The sequence below is a fragment of the Toxorhynchites rutilus genome, chromosome 2 (assembly GCF_029784135.1).
Source record: "Toxorhynchites rutilus septentrionalis strain SRP chromosome 2, ASM2978413v1, whole genome shotgun sequence".
NCBI lineage: Eukaryota > Metazoa > Arthropoda > Insecta > Diptera > Culicidae > Toxorhynchites > Toxorhynchites rutilus.
In genome coordinates this window covers 324,680,878-324,697,094 of record NC_073745.1, presented here as the reverse complement: position 1 = coordinate 324,697,094, position 16,217 = coordinate 324,680,878, and the positions used below count along the sequence as shown (strand labels likewise).

General features: G+C 37.5%; 1 protein-coding gene and 1 long non-coding RNA gene across 10 annotated transcripts in view; one reads left to right on the top strand and one right to left on the bottom strand.

The window, feature by feature from the left end:
• Nucleotides 1–228: 228 nt before the first annotated feature.
• LOC129771079 (uncharacterized) lies at nucleotides 229–3,229 on the top strand. The gene is made up of 3 exons (XR_008742274.1): nucleotides 229–1,012; nucleotides 1,073–1,197; nucleotides 1,256–3,229. It is a non-coding gene; the product is annotated as an uncharacterized LOC129771079 (long non-coding RNA).
• An 8,147-nt stretch (nucleotides 3,230–11,376) lies between these two features.
• LOC129771074 (kazrin) overlaps nucleotides 11,377–16,217 on the bottom strand; it is a 346,976-nt gene continuing 342,135 nt past the window's right edge. For 6 of the 9 annotated variants that reach the window (XM_055774374.1, XM_055774380.1, XM_055774378.1 and 3 more), the window contains 2 exons: nucleotides 13,419–13,442; nucleotides 11,377–13,285 (listed from right to left, as the gene is read on the bottom strand). In XM_055774374.1, coding sequence (XP_055630349.1) covers nucleotides 12,818–13,285; nucleotides 13,419–13,442 — 492 coding nt within the window. In that variant the 3' untranslated portion in view covers nucleotides 11,377–12,817. The remainder of the gene's footprint in view (nucleotides 13,286–13,418; nucleotides 13,443–16,217) is intronic. The other 3 variants (XM_055774383.1, XM_055774381.1, XM_055774384.1) reach the window with 3 other exon arrangements.

Below are 16,217 nucleotides of genomic sequence, written 5' to 3'. Positions count from 1 at the left end.
GGTGCCAGATCGTAACCGCCTTATATACAAGATTTACACTAATCTTGCGAATTAGTTATACAGTAATTTACATTTAATGCGACATTTTTTTAATTGGACATACCTGTAATGCGACACGTTTAATTGGACATGTTTACATCTAATTGGACAGAGGTGAATCCGCACTGACAGTGGTTAGTGTCGACGTCTGGTGGCGACTTTCAATTTGGGCAAAACTCGATAGTGTAATCTATATCAGATTAGAAGGCACGAAGCCAGTTTTGAAATAATAAAATTTGAATGAAAATTTGTACACCATGTTAATTAATTACTTGAAACACGTATTTTTGATTCTTATTTAATCGATTGTCTATACACTTCTGATATTTTGACTGAAGCCTTTCATTATATATAATATAAAATTGTTCTCAAACACGATTTTCGTATGAGGTTTTTTTACCCCATGTAAAAAAAGTGTATTTCATTTAAATAGAATACTAATTTGATACGAATAAGTTAATTTTTATTCATAATTTTAATTTTGAAAACGTGTTCATTCCGCCTGAAAATTAATTACTATCTTGGACGCTCCCAAAATCATGAAACGAAGCTCAGTGCCGTCAACGCGAATATCAACAAACACAGCACAAACGAAAAACAGAATGTGAAAAACAAGTTAGAACCAATCAATCAAATCAAGAAAAACATCAAAATGGACTCAGAATAACATTTTGATAAATCGTGGTGAGAGTGTTCTACAAGTGGCTGACGAAACGGGCCTTCCACGGTCGACAGTTTACGGAATCGAGAAGCAAGAAATAGCATTGCGGTATTGCAAGGCGTTGGTCAACTAAACTATCCCTTGATTTCGAGATAATAATAGGAAATATAAAGGTAGAGAAACCAGATGCCGAAATCGACACAACTATCGTTAAGGAAGAATATGATGTGAAACTTAAAAATACGAATGCAATCACTCAGCCCATGGCGCCGAAGAAATTAACCAAGAACATTCATAAACTTATCAAAAAAGGTTTAGATGGATATTTTAATGTTATTTCCGCATGTTCTTATCTATATTAATTAATTGCAGCATCAAAACACAAATCTTATTTACGATATGGATTAAAGGATGTTCAAGTGCGTCCGCGGAATAATAAAACAGGGAAAGCAATGTGTATATTGTGTGTTGAAATGGAGGTTGCAATTTATAAAAAAGTTGAATAAAGTCAAATATCTAATCGGAAGTCTCTAATTCGCATCTCAATTTTTACAGGATTGTCATTTTCGCTGCAGAAAAGTGGAAATCATGTGTCACTTGCCATCTGTTTGTGAGAAACGCAATATCCCATATTGCTATGCGCCGAGTCGGAAGACTTGGGAGCAGCAGTGGGTGTGAAATGAGGCACAGTCGCAATACTAATCCGAGAGCAGCCCGATTATCAGGAACAGTGCGATAAACTAAAAGTGAAGAATCAATGCCGTCAACACGAATATACCATTGTGCGAGTTTTTACAACACGATAAATTTTTAGGAGTATTTTCAACCATTTTTCCAATCAAAACAATTTATGGTGTTACAATCAATCATTTTGTATTTTTGTTATCATGCCATATACTTAATTAAAATTCACTATTGTTATTCGTCAAGAAGGCGAATAATTTCATTTTCATATTCGTTTTTTCATTTTTCGGCTTCCACTAATTTACGGTCATCACCAACAGCAATAAGAACATTTTTGAGTACATCCATGATGCTGATAGCCTACTTATAATCATTGCGTTTTTCGGATTGACTGCTCCAAGAGTACATATAACCGAAGTACTAAGATCACCCTCAGCACTTTCGTTAGCATCGCAATCTTGCTCTTCATGGTCGGCCTCGAAAAAGTCACCACCAGAGGCTTGGCCAATTGCTCGTCGGTATATATTTGCGCTACATCTATGTTGTCTGAGTTGCTTAGCCACTCTTGAACTTCTTCTTCGGTCAGTTCGTAGTTTGGATCAACGAGTTGCACTACTTTAGAAAGCAACACGCGGGGGTCACTTGTTGGTGAAGAAATTGTGAAATCCTTGAACGAGTTATAGTTTTGATCTTGACTTAAGAGATTGCGCCAACAGTTAGCAATCGTTTCTGGAGTTACAGTGGCCCACGCATCAGTCGCTAGTTGAATAGCATCATAAAGGCTAAATGATTTGATAACTTCTGTAACTGGGCGATCGCTGTCAGTTTCTAACAGAACACGGCGCAGAAAATTCGATTTATAGATAACTAAAAAATAAAAATAATATTCACTAACTTGGACTCGAAAATGTAATGACATTATTACCCTTAAAAGCATTGATGATTCCTTGAACCATAGGCTGAAGAAAGCTTGTCACATTTGGAGGAAGGAAGATCACCTGAATTTCTGCGTCATCCACTTGAAACTTATCTTTACTGCAATGTGCGGTGCAATTATCTAGAATTAGAAGCGCATTAGTCGGTCTATTCTGTGCAGCTGCCTTCCGTTTGATCTCAGGAACGAAAACGGAGTAGGACCAATCAGTAAACGTCGCACTAGTTTGCCACGCTTTCTTATTTGAAAAATAGTGTATCCCATCAGGCACGCCTTGCGTTTTAAAGCACCTAGGATTTGATGCGCGGCCAAGCACTTGTAATGGTAATTTGTGGCTACCACTTGCATTGCTGCAAGGGTAATTGTCAGTCTCTCCTTCAACGACTTGCGTCCGGGTGCAGTTTTTTCGCTAGAACTAACCAATGACTTTGTAGGCAAGGCTTTCACAGACTATGTTCTTATCTTTGATGGTGAGGACATTATACTTTCGTCTCTTGTATTTCACTGGACGGTCATTTTGATCAGGCTTGCTGTTAGCTTCGCTGACGGTGATTTGTTCTAAAGCAATAGAACAGCTCGAATGAATGTTGGCCGGTAGTAGATCTTCTAAATGTTCATCTAAATATTCTCCTTGCATGTATCCTTCACCAATGTCTACGAAAATTGAGTTCATTTTGCTGTTTTTCTTTTCTGGTTCTAACTTGTTTTTCACATTCTGTTTTTCGTTTGTGCTGTGTTTGTTGATATTCGCGTTGACGGCACTGAGCTTTGTTCCACGATTTCGGGAGCGTCGAAGATAGTAAATAATTTTCAGGCGGAATGAACACGTATTCAAAATTACAATTATGAATAAAAGTTAACCTATCCGTATCGAATTAGCATTCTATTTAAATAAAATACACTTTTTTTTACAGGTGGTGAAAATATCTCATACGAAAATTGTGTTTGAAGACAATTTCAATTTTAATGAAAAGTTTCAGTCAAAATATCAGAAATGTATGGACAAACGGTTAAATAAGAGTAAAAAATACGTGTTTCAAGTAATTAAATAACATAATGTAGAAATTTTCATTCAAATTTTAACATTTTAAAACTGCATTCGTGCCTTCTAATCTAATAGAGATTATACTATCTAGTTCGGAGCCCGAATTGAAAGTCGCCACCAGACGTCGACACTGACCACTGTCAGCGTGAATGTCCAATTACAGGTCACAATCTCCTCTAATGCGACACTGAGTGGTGCCTCGACATGTCGCATTAAATGTAAATTACTGTATTTGTTTTCCGATTGATAAGATATTTTTGGTCGAGGCATGAGTATTTTGCTAAAAATAAGCTTTTTTAGGCGTAGTTATCAATTCCCGTGCTAGGAATTCATTTCATACCTTTCGAACAGTTAAAAATGAAATGTGATGACACTTGGACCAAAGGGTGAGTCTCTTGAATGATGCACCAAAATTTTCAAAAATATGGGGCTGTCCAAACACCACGTGGACAACTGTAGGAGGGTGAGGGGTACAAAGATGTCCACGTTTGTTTCTACAAGACGATAAATTTTTGGGAATCTTTTCATCTTAGATTATGTTTTTTGCACACATTTCTTGTGGTTATTTGTTAGATTTCTAAAGATTTTCCTATTTTAATATGTTTTTCACATTGTGCTGTGTTTGTTAATTTGTCCAATTACAGGTCACAATCGCCTCTAAAGGCCCATTTATACGTTGCTAGTAGCTGACTTGACAATGAGCAGCTACTGACCCGGTGGACTCGCTTGACAATTGGTTGACTCGCCTTGTCCGTTCACATAGTGTGAGCTGCTGGCGAAAAACTAGATACTACGGCACGGGTTTACCTGGGATGCCAGGCGATTTTTCAAATGTCCATCAAATAGTCAGAAACAGCAATCAGGTCCGAATTTGTCAAATGATTGGTCCGAAATCGACTTCTTTATTGGTAGTTTTCATCTTAGGTTTTCAGTTGAATGTATCATTACACAATTTTATAGAGATTACAGAGCAGTGTTGAGAATAACACCTGAACAAGTGGAAAAACTGTTGAATTTAATTGCTCCACAAATACAACGCCAAGATACACTCATGAAGGATGCTGTACCTGCAAGAGTGATAATATAAATGACATTGATATGCCTTTCTTCTGGAATATTGTTCAGATTGTTGTCGATATTTTTTAGAATCTCGAAAGCATCCATAGCTAAGATAATTCCGGAAGTATGTGATGCTTTAAATGATAGTCTAGAAGACTTTTTAAAATTTTATTCACACGCGTCAAAAATTAAAATAATGAATGAAAATGTACTTTTTTAAATCGAATATGTATTCTGTTTCTTAGAACCTTACTTTTTTTCGCAAGTTGTGAGTGAATTTTGAATGAAAATTGTGCCTGATAATGATTCTATATTAGACATTCTCCAGAAAACTATCTCAAAAAGAAAGCGTGCCCCGCCAGCGTGCAAAACAGAATAACAATGATTTCGTTAAGAAACTATGAGGGTTTTATTTGTTTTTCCAATAATTTTCAAGTCTATAAATATCTTCGCATATTTTCAAATATCTTAAAAATAGAGACATTTCTTTACATTTGGCATCCCTGATTCGAACGCTAAATTCTGTTTTTGACGTTTTGAAGCATGCGAGTGCGAGTAAATTCAAAAAACTTTGAAGTAGCTCGCACGCCGGATCACACATGACAATAACTGGCATGATGTGTTCACACGGTGTGAGTAGCTGCACTGCAGTAACTGACTAGACCGACTCGTATGCTTGCTCGCACCGTCTGAACCCGGCTTAATGCACACTGAGTGGTGCCTCGGTAAGACCAATTAGAGACGAATCACTATAGTTGAATAACATGATGATGCCTTTCATTTAAATTTTAACATTTTAAAACTCACTTCGTGCCATCTAATATAAAAGCTATTTAAATAAATATTATATATTTTCTTAAATTTATAATTACATATTTGCAAATATATTTTTTGCAACTATGTAATAAGGTTGTCCATATCCTATTTTAGCGTTATTCGTTGACATATTCAATTTTGTACCATTTGAGTGAACTGTCCACTCAGCAAACATTAAATCGTTTATCTAGCGTATATACAGCTAAATATATCCCATATTTTGAGATATACACTCTGTCCAACTTCTATAAGACCAGGTGATGATCTTTGTAAGCGTGCGAACGAAGCCGAAAACTCGGTTGCGCGAAGGAATCAACCGTAATGAGCCTGCCCAGCAAACATTAAATCGCATAACAAGCGTATATATAACATCATATGCCCTAAAACTTGGTTGGCCTATAATGCGCCTAACTGGCATATGCATGCAAAAGTGGAGGCCATATACATACATGGCAAATACTTACTTTGTTTGGATGAATATGCAACTTTGACCGGCTATAATAGCGATTATGTTGGAATTGAATTGCGATCTAATATGAATATATTCATGAATTGTCAAAGCACCAAATACGACTTTTACCATACTCATATACGATTGATTACAGACATAAAAAAAATTATAGGAGGTTGTGTCCAAGATACGACCGCATTGTTGACGTAGAACTACGCTGTTATTTTATATAAGTCACTTGTTTATACCTTCGGATAGTATTCTATAATGCTGTGACCAACGAAACCCTTATGATGACGGAAAACAAACAATGTTAACTGCTTGGAAAAGACTGAATCATGCCACACATCTTGTTCTGCTGTAACACCCATCGATGCAAATTCGCTGATGAGTTTGTCAAGAGCGACCGCCTTCACCACCAGCGGGGGGAGCTTGATTTTGGTTGCTGCCTGAGTAACGGCGTTTACATTTTCGACCGACGCGCCGAAATCGCCTACTTCGCTGTTGTTCGATGCGGTGTCACACTCGCGAAGGCTCGGTCCAGTGCGAGCGCTTTTCACTGCACCTACATCGCGTGCATCATTAGATGAAGCTTGCCTCGAAATTTTATTGCCTCTGGCAATGCATTCGTTTTTTGCAGGGCTCGAGCCTGCCTTCCACTTCTTCTTGTTCATCACACACTACGCGAGGCGTCCAATTTATGACGCGGAAATAAAAACACACGATACGAATAACGCGAAAAATGAACTAAAAACACCACACGACGATATCCAAGTTGGATTACCATTGGTGGGGTCCAATCTTAGATCGAAGCGCGTCGAAAGCAAAATGAACTGGATTGCTCAACAGTCCGATGCCGAATGAAAGTTTGCCTCAGCGAGATCCACTGTTTATACTCTAGGCAAGTACTCCCCTACATTCTTCTACTTTTCCTTTGTTCACGGAGACTTGAAATCCTACGATTTCCCCTTCGTTGCTCGTTATTGACAGCTCTGTTCGAGAAGGCACACAAATGGATAGAGCAAATGTATGGGAAAATGGAAACGTTTAAAGTTTTCATGAATTTTAACCATTTACAAACCAAGGGATTCTAATGTATAGCATATTAAACAAATCTTAGGGAATTTCCGATTCGTTTAGTATGTAAATCGCCAAAATCCGTTCGCGGCAACAAAAGTTATTAACGTTAACTTTATTTCATAAAAACGTGACCTGTTTTCTGATCTGGCACCCTTCATGAAAGACGTAGTTCTACGTCAAAAAAGGATGGACAGACAACGTTGGAAGAGGAAGGAGCTTGAAAGAGTAACGCAGGTCATCAAGAACGGATTTTCTGTGACCAAGCATCGAAAGTGTTTGAAAATGCTCGAACAATAGTGAAAAGATACATGCAGAATTCGAAATGATCTCAATGCAATTTTTCTGGTCTGGAATCTGGTCAAAACACCTGGTATCGATCTCAGAACACTGTTACTGATTGTAATATTATCTTGTATCACTTTTCATAAACATAAATATGTTTTTTTTCAATGAAATACACACTGGACCAAATCACCCCGCATCAAATTTTAATGTCCAAAAATCATTTCTTTTATTTTATGATATATTCTGTAGATTGAAGCTTTATAAAATTATTAAACGTTATTGATTGATAGAAAACAAGTGTAGCTCAGTGTTCAATGTGCCATTTTTCGTTTAGACCGTATTGGTTTGGAAATATTAGGCGATTTACTTAGGGGGTCCAAATTCCCCCCTTTTACGCTGATGCAGTTTGTGTGTCGTATAAGCGTATAATTTAAATCGATTCAGTACTGTAGTAAATCGTGTTGCATGCTGAAGAAAATCATGAAACAGTAAATCTTATTAGCTCCCAATAAAGAACATATTACATCATATTGAAATGTCAATGAAATGCTGATGCACTTTTAACCGCTGTTAAATTAAATTCAGATAGCTTCAGATAGCCGCGCGAGATAGCTGGTGGATGATAATCCAGACGACCGGAGTTCAAACCCACATCGGAGCAGTTTTCACCAAACATCAATCTGTGCCATTTTAAACATTCATATTCAACTCCCAACACAAGTCAATCAAACAATTATGATTTTTACAAACATGAATACTCATATATAAAAATGGCAATTCGTGAGGCTATAATAAACATTTCACAAAAATATTTTGCACCATTTGTTTTTTTTTCTATGTCTGTAATAAATCGTATATGAGTATGGCAAAAGTTGTATTTGGTGCTTTGACAATTTATGAATATATTCATATTAAATCGCAATTCAATTTCAACATAATCGCTATTATAGCCGGTCAAAGTTGCATATTCATCCAAACAAATTCGGTAAGCATTTGCCATGTATGTATATGGCCTCCACTTTTGCATGCATATGCCAGTTAGGCGCATTATATGCCAACCAAATTTTAGGGCATATGATGTTATATATACGCTTGTTATGCGATTTAATGTTTGCTGGGTAGTGGCTTCGCTAAGCTTATGCAATTGAGTTTACAAATAAATGGATTGGAAAAAAATCGAGGTTTAGGTATTTTATACGATTTTGGATAAACACGATGATACTTTGCTCGACATTCTATGGGACTGTCCACATACCATGTGGACAGAAAAAGCACGATTTTGGACTCCCCCTTCCCCTTCGTGGATAAGTGTGGACATTTTCATACCCCTCCCCCTGTTGTCCACGTGGTCATTTTTCTTTATTTTATTAGAATAATTCAGTAAATAACTGAATTGCGCATAAATTAAATTTTAATTCCATTTTTGTTTATTTTGTTTCAAATTTGACTTGCTGAACCCTGCCACGTTTGCTGTGGCTCATTGATGTTTTATGACAGAGAAAGGAGTAGTAAAACAAAGCAAATACTCCACATGAGTTTAATTTTGAAATACTTGTAATACTTTGTTTTTCTATTATCTTCGAAGATAGAAAGGCTATCTGGTTTGTCAACACGGAAACGAGCAATATCCAGTTGAACAATTCGCACCCGAATATAAATAACAAGAATCCAAGAATTGATCTTGAGCAAAGCCGTTCGAATAAAAATACACTGAAGTCGCTTTTTACGTAGTTTTTTTTTATATGCGGTTTTATTTTACGCAGTTAATTTTTACGCGGATTTCGGAATTTACGCGGTTTTTTTTAATGCGGACTTCGAAATTTACGCGGTTTTTTTAACGCATTAACCGCGTAAAAATTCAATATGCTAGTTGATGTGACATTTCACGAAATAAGTTTGTATTGTACCACTGATTAGTAGCTGAGAAATAAAACGAGAGAGACGTTGGCAGTAGCAACAACAATTTTTGAAGCGCATGTTGTCTTATAATATGAGCTCCATCAGAGCTCGAGTTTTTGAAGCGCACAAAAACGAACAGAACAATTTTATATACATAGATTATTTTTCTATCAATTAAAAAGAATTTCACAAAAAAAGAAAAGATAAAGAAGAAAGCATGCAATGATATCTATAGATCTTCACATGACAAAGGATTGATTGTAAAGGATTGGAGTAAAGGGTCGAAAATTTTCAGCGATTTCTGAACGCCTGTATCTTCGATATAAATGATGACATTAAGATACAAACCTTTTTCAAGCTACAAATTTCTAGTTTGTGATGCGTATATATGTTGTAGACAAAATACATTGCAAGGAAAGATAAAGCGTTTATGGTTTGTTTTCAAAGTTTCTCTAGATTTTGAAAATACATTCTTGAAAGCAATCCAATCAACATGATTGTTTCGCTTCCATTTGATTCATAGAAAGTTTCAGTAGAACTATTTACTACAGAGGTGTTCTCTATCGAATGGAAAATTATCCTTTGATTTCGAATTAATAATATTTCATGATTTAACGAACGCACAGCAAATCGATGGTCAAATCTACTCATCGCAATCTTGGAAATATTTAATACATGGTCCAGTTGTTGCTTTGACGAATGCATTATTTTATAATAGTGTTACAGCGTTTCAAAGATCACTCAAAACTTTCGTAGTCGCATTTTGCTCCTCTATTTTTTTTTTGTTGAATGTAGTTCTTTGCCTACTTCGGAATACGATCGCCACAGGATATGTCGGTTCATTTACAGAATCAATTCACTTTTAGTCATCAGCGCAATAGAAACCTTTTCCGCGATAGTTCGGGGAATTTTCAAAGGGTACTAATACCCTATTAAAAATATTTTCAATATCTATATATTTTTTTTAAATTTTTCAACTGCTTATTGACCATTCTGCATTGAGTGTCTAGATAGCTTCCAAAATGCTCGTGGGGAAAAATATCAGGAAACTCACGACTCAATAATTTTTCACTAACCTTGCACGAAAAGTTATTTGCATTGCTTTTTAGTTTTCCTCCGCTTAAATCCTTATCAAAACGTCACCAACGTCACAGTTTACCAGAGAGCAATTAAAAGCCTCTGCTGCCCGATCCTCCCCATGTTATTAAAATTTTGTTCATTTTTTCAAAAACAGCAGTCTGTTGCCCGATTGAAACATTTTTTTTGAGAAATCTATTAATCTTCTATTATTTTTTTTATAAATGTTTAAACTATTGAGAAAACTTTCTCTTAAATTGAATAAAATATCGAAAACTACCTCCTGAAATATTCTATAATTTATCAGAACTCTGGCTCAATTGTTTCAAGTTGACGACTAGTGATGCATAGAGAATCTCATGCAAATGTAAATATTGATTCCTAGAAATTAATGGAATGAAAACTACTTTGGAAAAATGATTTTACACGCAATTCTGTATGAAAAACTATACAGACATTATTATCATATATTGTTCTCGAGATATAACAAAATGTATAGAAAATTATATTTGATGAAACATCATTTACGCATATCATGGAATCTCAACCATTATGGAATCGTTAAATTTTTCTAGTTTTGGCTATGAGGGCTACGCATACCACGTAACTATAAAAGTTCGATCATAGGAAATAGTTGGTCATTCACAATTTACGTGAGATATTTTTATATTACAGATTTCACTGAAGAAGATCCACGATATGAGAAAAAATATATGAACGTTTGACTGGGCAGCACTCTCAGGCGGCTCGATCCGTTTATTGATAAATACGGAGAGAAAATTCTTCCTGTCCACGTGGACTCAGTCTATGCCCCCTCCACCCTTTCCGTGGACAAAGGTGGACATTTTGTTACCCCCTGCCCCCCTAAAGTTGTCCACGTGGTATGTGGACAGCACCTGTATGATTTTGATTCGATCTCACATTATATGCGACCTGGAATATGCCAAGCTATGCGACTCAATTTTTGCTGGGTGGCTGGTATACCTGGTATGTGAACTTCCTATCTGTCAAATAGCTACTGATACAATCAAAGTTAACACAACAAAAGGTGAATTTTTTCACCTTCTATTTTCCATCTCGCAGATGTATTTTTTTTCATGATACGCACTGTATATAATTTGTTTAGTACAGTTTAGTACAACACTGAAGAGAAAGCGACAGTATTTGGAGTAAAGATTTTAACACCTCCAGTGGCAGACAGATGACGCTAGCAAATCGCCCTCCTTTTGATTCCTTCTCGTGATACGCATGGGTTGGTGTCTTCGGTGAATTGAATGCTTCTGGAATAGTTATAACCTCACTCACTAGCTTCCGTTTCAAGAAAAAACAACATGACGAACAATCAGTTCAAAATAAATACAAATACTTTATTAGTTCATTATTCTAATTATTAGTCAAAGAGATAAATTTGCGTTTAATTCTTTCACATCTAGCTCTTTTAGTGTACTGCATTAAAATAAGTTAGGATAATACGCGTTATAAATTAGTGTCTATAGTTCTTGCTGGTTGGTTTTGGGTAATATTTCTAGCATCAATAATGTCAATTAATATCGAATTAATTTATTTTAGTATTTATCTGTTGAACACTACCGTTTATTCGCCATGTAATCGCAATTTATTTGATCAGTTTGATTTCGTTTCTTCTGAGCCTTCCTATTCCGATCGAATATCAAAGTTACATACAGCTGATTATCGTGTTTTTTGGTTTTGTTTACTGCTCTAGGTATAGGGACATCCAATACAGTTTACAAGAATATATGGTTGAGTTTATATAGGTTTCATCTCTTTTTCGAATAGGCGCAAGTGTTTGATCGACTGTTTACTCGAAAATATACATATCTCAGTTCTGCTTCAAATTCCACCTCTTATTGCACATATTGCAAATTAACAAACAAAACGAATAAACAAAAACGCTTGAAACAATCAAAACAACAAAAATGGGGCTTAATTAGATACAACCACGACAAACTACATTGGGAAAGCAAAAGCAAGCGGAAGGATTGATATGTTTGAAGTGTGTCGCTTTAAATAAATATAAACTTCAAAAAACAAAAATAAAAACAAATTGAGGAGCTTAGAATGAAAGGGGTGTAAGTGATTTGATCGATTTCTCTACATCGTCTCTCTCTTCTGGTCATAACTTAGCTGCAAATACATTCCCAGTTGTATTTGACAATGTGGAAGATAGGTCAGAACCTCATCTATCGGATTCTATAGCGAACTTAAATTGGAACTTTTTTGCAGTTGAGTTATTAACTAAAGAAAAAGTTGGTGAAGAGAAATCGATCAAGTCACTTACACCCCTTGCATTCTAAGGCCCTCAATTGTTGTACACAGTTCGAAGATCACCCTCAATTGTTTTTCGATGAGGATTTCAATAACTTGGTCGAAAAAATAGAGCTAACATTCGATGAACTAAATTAATGATTCCATACTACCTCGCGATAAACCACATTAAATTTGGAAATTAAAATGGAAATGCTTTCTCTAGTCTCTTCACTGGAATGTGAATTGTTGGTAGTAGAAGTGTTCACAGACAAACCGAATATTGTAACTTTGGTTTGAGATTAACCATTTCGTAGTCTTTTTTATTTATCTTTACTATATGAATGTTTGATAATGAATTGTTTTATATGTCTGTGAACTCTTTACTACATTTTATCGCATGGTAAACCTCTTTTCAGTGCTCGTAGTGTATTCACAAATCGCATCAAGCCTCGCTCACTCATTCCCTCTCGTTAGTCACGCTGCTGGTCCGTGGTCTGAAGTTGTGCACTTCGTGGACCCTCAGCCGGGAACGATGGAAGCCACTTCGATATCGCTGATGCTCTTAACTCGCCGATGTTGTGCGTACTTAGGCAGGGTGGCCATCGAGGAGGACGAGGAACCGGCGGACGATCCGGCGTGATCCATTGGTGGTGCGCTGACACGATAGTTGACACGATGATTCGCCGTGGCCAGTGGACTGGGAGTATTTGCTGTGCCACTGCCACCAGCAGCAGCAGCGGATCCTGGCGAGAAGTTCATCGGAACGGGTGGTGGAGCTGTGGTCGGAGGAGGCAGATGATGCAGATGATGCAGTCCTCCGACCGTAGCATAGATGCCACCCTCGCTGCTGCTGAACGAGGGCGTCGGGGAGGTGGAACTGTAAACGCTGTTTTTGTCCGATCCGCCGCCGCCGCCATTGCTACCACTACCAGTGGCACCGCGCGGTTTGTAGCTGGAGCTTATCCGGAAGGCTTTCGTGAGGGAACCCTGGAAGGGGACAAAAAAAAGATTAGCACTGAATTTTCATTGGCGCTTCTCCTCGAGCGGGAGATTAGAATGAAAGAGTGTGAGAGAGTGAGTTCATGTATGCCTAGATGGAAGGTAATTAAAGGTACTCTACCTGTGATCCTTTCCATGCGGAAAACTGGCGATTCGGGATAGAACACACATACACGTGTGGATGTATGGGTTAGTGGGGGTGGATGGTCGTGAAACAAAGAAATGGGAAACGCTAATTAGTATGGCGAGCTTTGGATTGTTGGCGAAATGTGAAATGTTACTCATGCAGAATGCAAATTTACTTTCTATATGGGAATGAACGCAGCAGAATGTTGATGTGATACTCGCTGAAAGACACTTGTTTTTTTTGACGTAGGACTACGTCTAACCGGAAGATATAGGGGGTGAAATGGAAATCTAGGCACTGAACAAGTAGGAAAAAATGCAAGATTTGGAACGCTTATAACTCGAGCATTTCTCAATAGATCGCAAAGGTTTTTGCATCAATTGATAGGAAATATATCTACGCGTCTATCATAACGAATAACATTTCATTTTCCTTGAGATAAATAATTGAATAATTGTGAAATATCAAGCATTGTTCAAATGCACTATGTGCCCATTTTTGATTGGTCCATTTTGTGCTCCTCAAATCGTATCGACCAAAACGAGCAACCAGAGCAGCAGCGAAATAGAATGAAGCACGATTGGAAAGGAAAAAGAAAAAAAAATGAACGAAACATTGGTCGCAGTCTCACACATGCGTAATTCTCGAGCCAGCCAGTCAGCTTAAAAATCCCCGCTCCGCTGCCGTAACGATCATTCTCATCCAAACCGTACACCACATCGTTTCGCATCACATCACATCAACAAACCAACATAAGCAGCCATGTCTGGACATGACAAAGGAGAAAAGGTAAAGGGAAAGGCAAAATCCCGCTCGAACCGTGTTGGTCTGCAATTTCCCGTAGGTGTATTCGACAATTGCTCCGCAAGGGTAGCTAGGCCGAGCGCGTTAGTACCAGTGCACCAGTCCACCTAGTCGGCGATATATAGTTTCGGCCGCCGGAGTGATCGAGTTAGCTGGCAAAGCTGTTTGCGACGATAAGAAAATCCGCATTCAGAACAGACCACATTCGGTTCGGTGGACATCAAGACAACAACAGGCAATTGCAACGAGTGGCGAGTGGCAAACGCAATCGTAAAACGGCAGCAGATAGCATAAGAAAAAAGCTTGTTCTTTATACAAACTACTTTGGTGGCAAATCCAGAACAAGGCGGCATCGAGGGCGTTCGAAATGGTTTTTTTCAAAACCACGAGTACTAAGTTTTCTAAATTGGAACCATTTCATAAAACACGGCGCTTTTCAGGGCCACTAAACCTTCCAAAAAAGAGTTTACGAAATACAGTTCAATTCTTTCTGAAACAATATCCCAAATAATAATAAAACACAAATTGATTTTTTCATAATTTGTTTTCCAGGATATGATGAGTATGAGAATTTGACAGTTGTTCTGAGCTTATTGATGGTTGGGGACTTTCCCGATTATTCAATTTTCACCAATTCTTAACTTGCTTCTAGATTGAAAGTACAGTCGACATTTAGCTAATTGAACGGACCTGTAATGCGACATATTTATTTGGACTTTTTTGTAAACATAGAGTTCGGGGTCCAAATTATGACCCCCCCATTGAAAGTCGACACTGTACCACTGTCATCGCAAATGTTTAATTACAGGTTAAAATCGCCTCTAATGCGACACTGAGTGGTGCTTCGGCACGTCGCATTAAATATAATTTACTGTACAACATGTCACATAGCTGGATGGGATGAAATTTTCCAACTGTGAAAGCTGTGGCGAGTGGCAAACGCAATCGTTAAACAGGAAGGTTTAGCCGAACAATATGAGGATATCGATAATAACAAAACAATAAACTCTTTAGATTAAAGATATTTTTGTGATCCTTAAAAGGACCCTTTTTAGCCTGCATGTGAATCCAACGAGCGAACAAATCGTAATGAATGTATTTTTTTGCCATCGCTGCCTTTTAACGCTCATTCGTTCGTCTCGTTGGACTCGCCCCTTTGGCTGAGTTTGCCAATTTGTCTCTATCCTGTAATCGTGTACCGCTAAAGTACAAAACGCGCGGATCCGCTGAAAAATATATCTCTTTCAAACCGTAAATCAGGGTGGTTGTATGGCATCGTTTCACATCACATCGCATCAACGGATTGGTGCCTGAGCACCAGTATACCTAATAGCGGTTATAGAATTTCGGCCGCCGGAGTGCTCGAGTTGGCTTGCGAAGCTGCTCACGACAATAAGAAAACCCGCTTACAGAACAGAGCACATTCGGTTCGGTGGCAACAACTAGTTTCAGCGAGTGGCAAACGCAATCGCAAAACGGCAGCAGATAGACCGCCACCGTACAACACGGTGCTTTTCAGGGCCATTAAACCTTTCAAAGAAGAGTTATTAAAAGTTTTTCACAACACCAATGCATTCTAAAGTGACATAATATGACATATAATATAAACTGATTTATTTTGTTTATGCTTGTTCTTGAACTTATTGGTGGTTGGGGTCTTTTAAATTGATCATTCAGTTTTCACAAACCCATTCAGTTTTAACAAACCCATGAATTAAAAGTGGCTTCAAATTACACCACATTGTATGCAGGATGGCATTAACGAATTTCCTTGGTAGCAAGAACTGCTTTCTTTGGTTGATAACTGATGTTGAAAATTGACTGACGTTACATCTGCATTGTATAGAAAAATAACTAAGGAGCAACATGATGAGCTATGTATTTCCTGCTGCTCTGTTCTTATTTTAAAGGACTTTAATCCGAATGTCATCCATCCGTGTATTTACTGTTGGTTTTTCAGAACGCTTATAGCTCGTTTATTTCTCGACA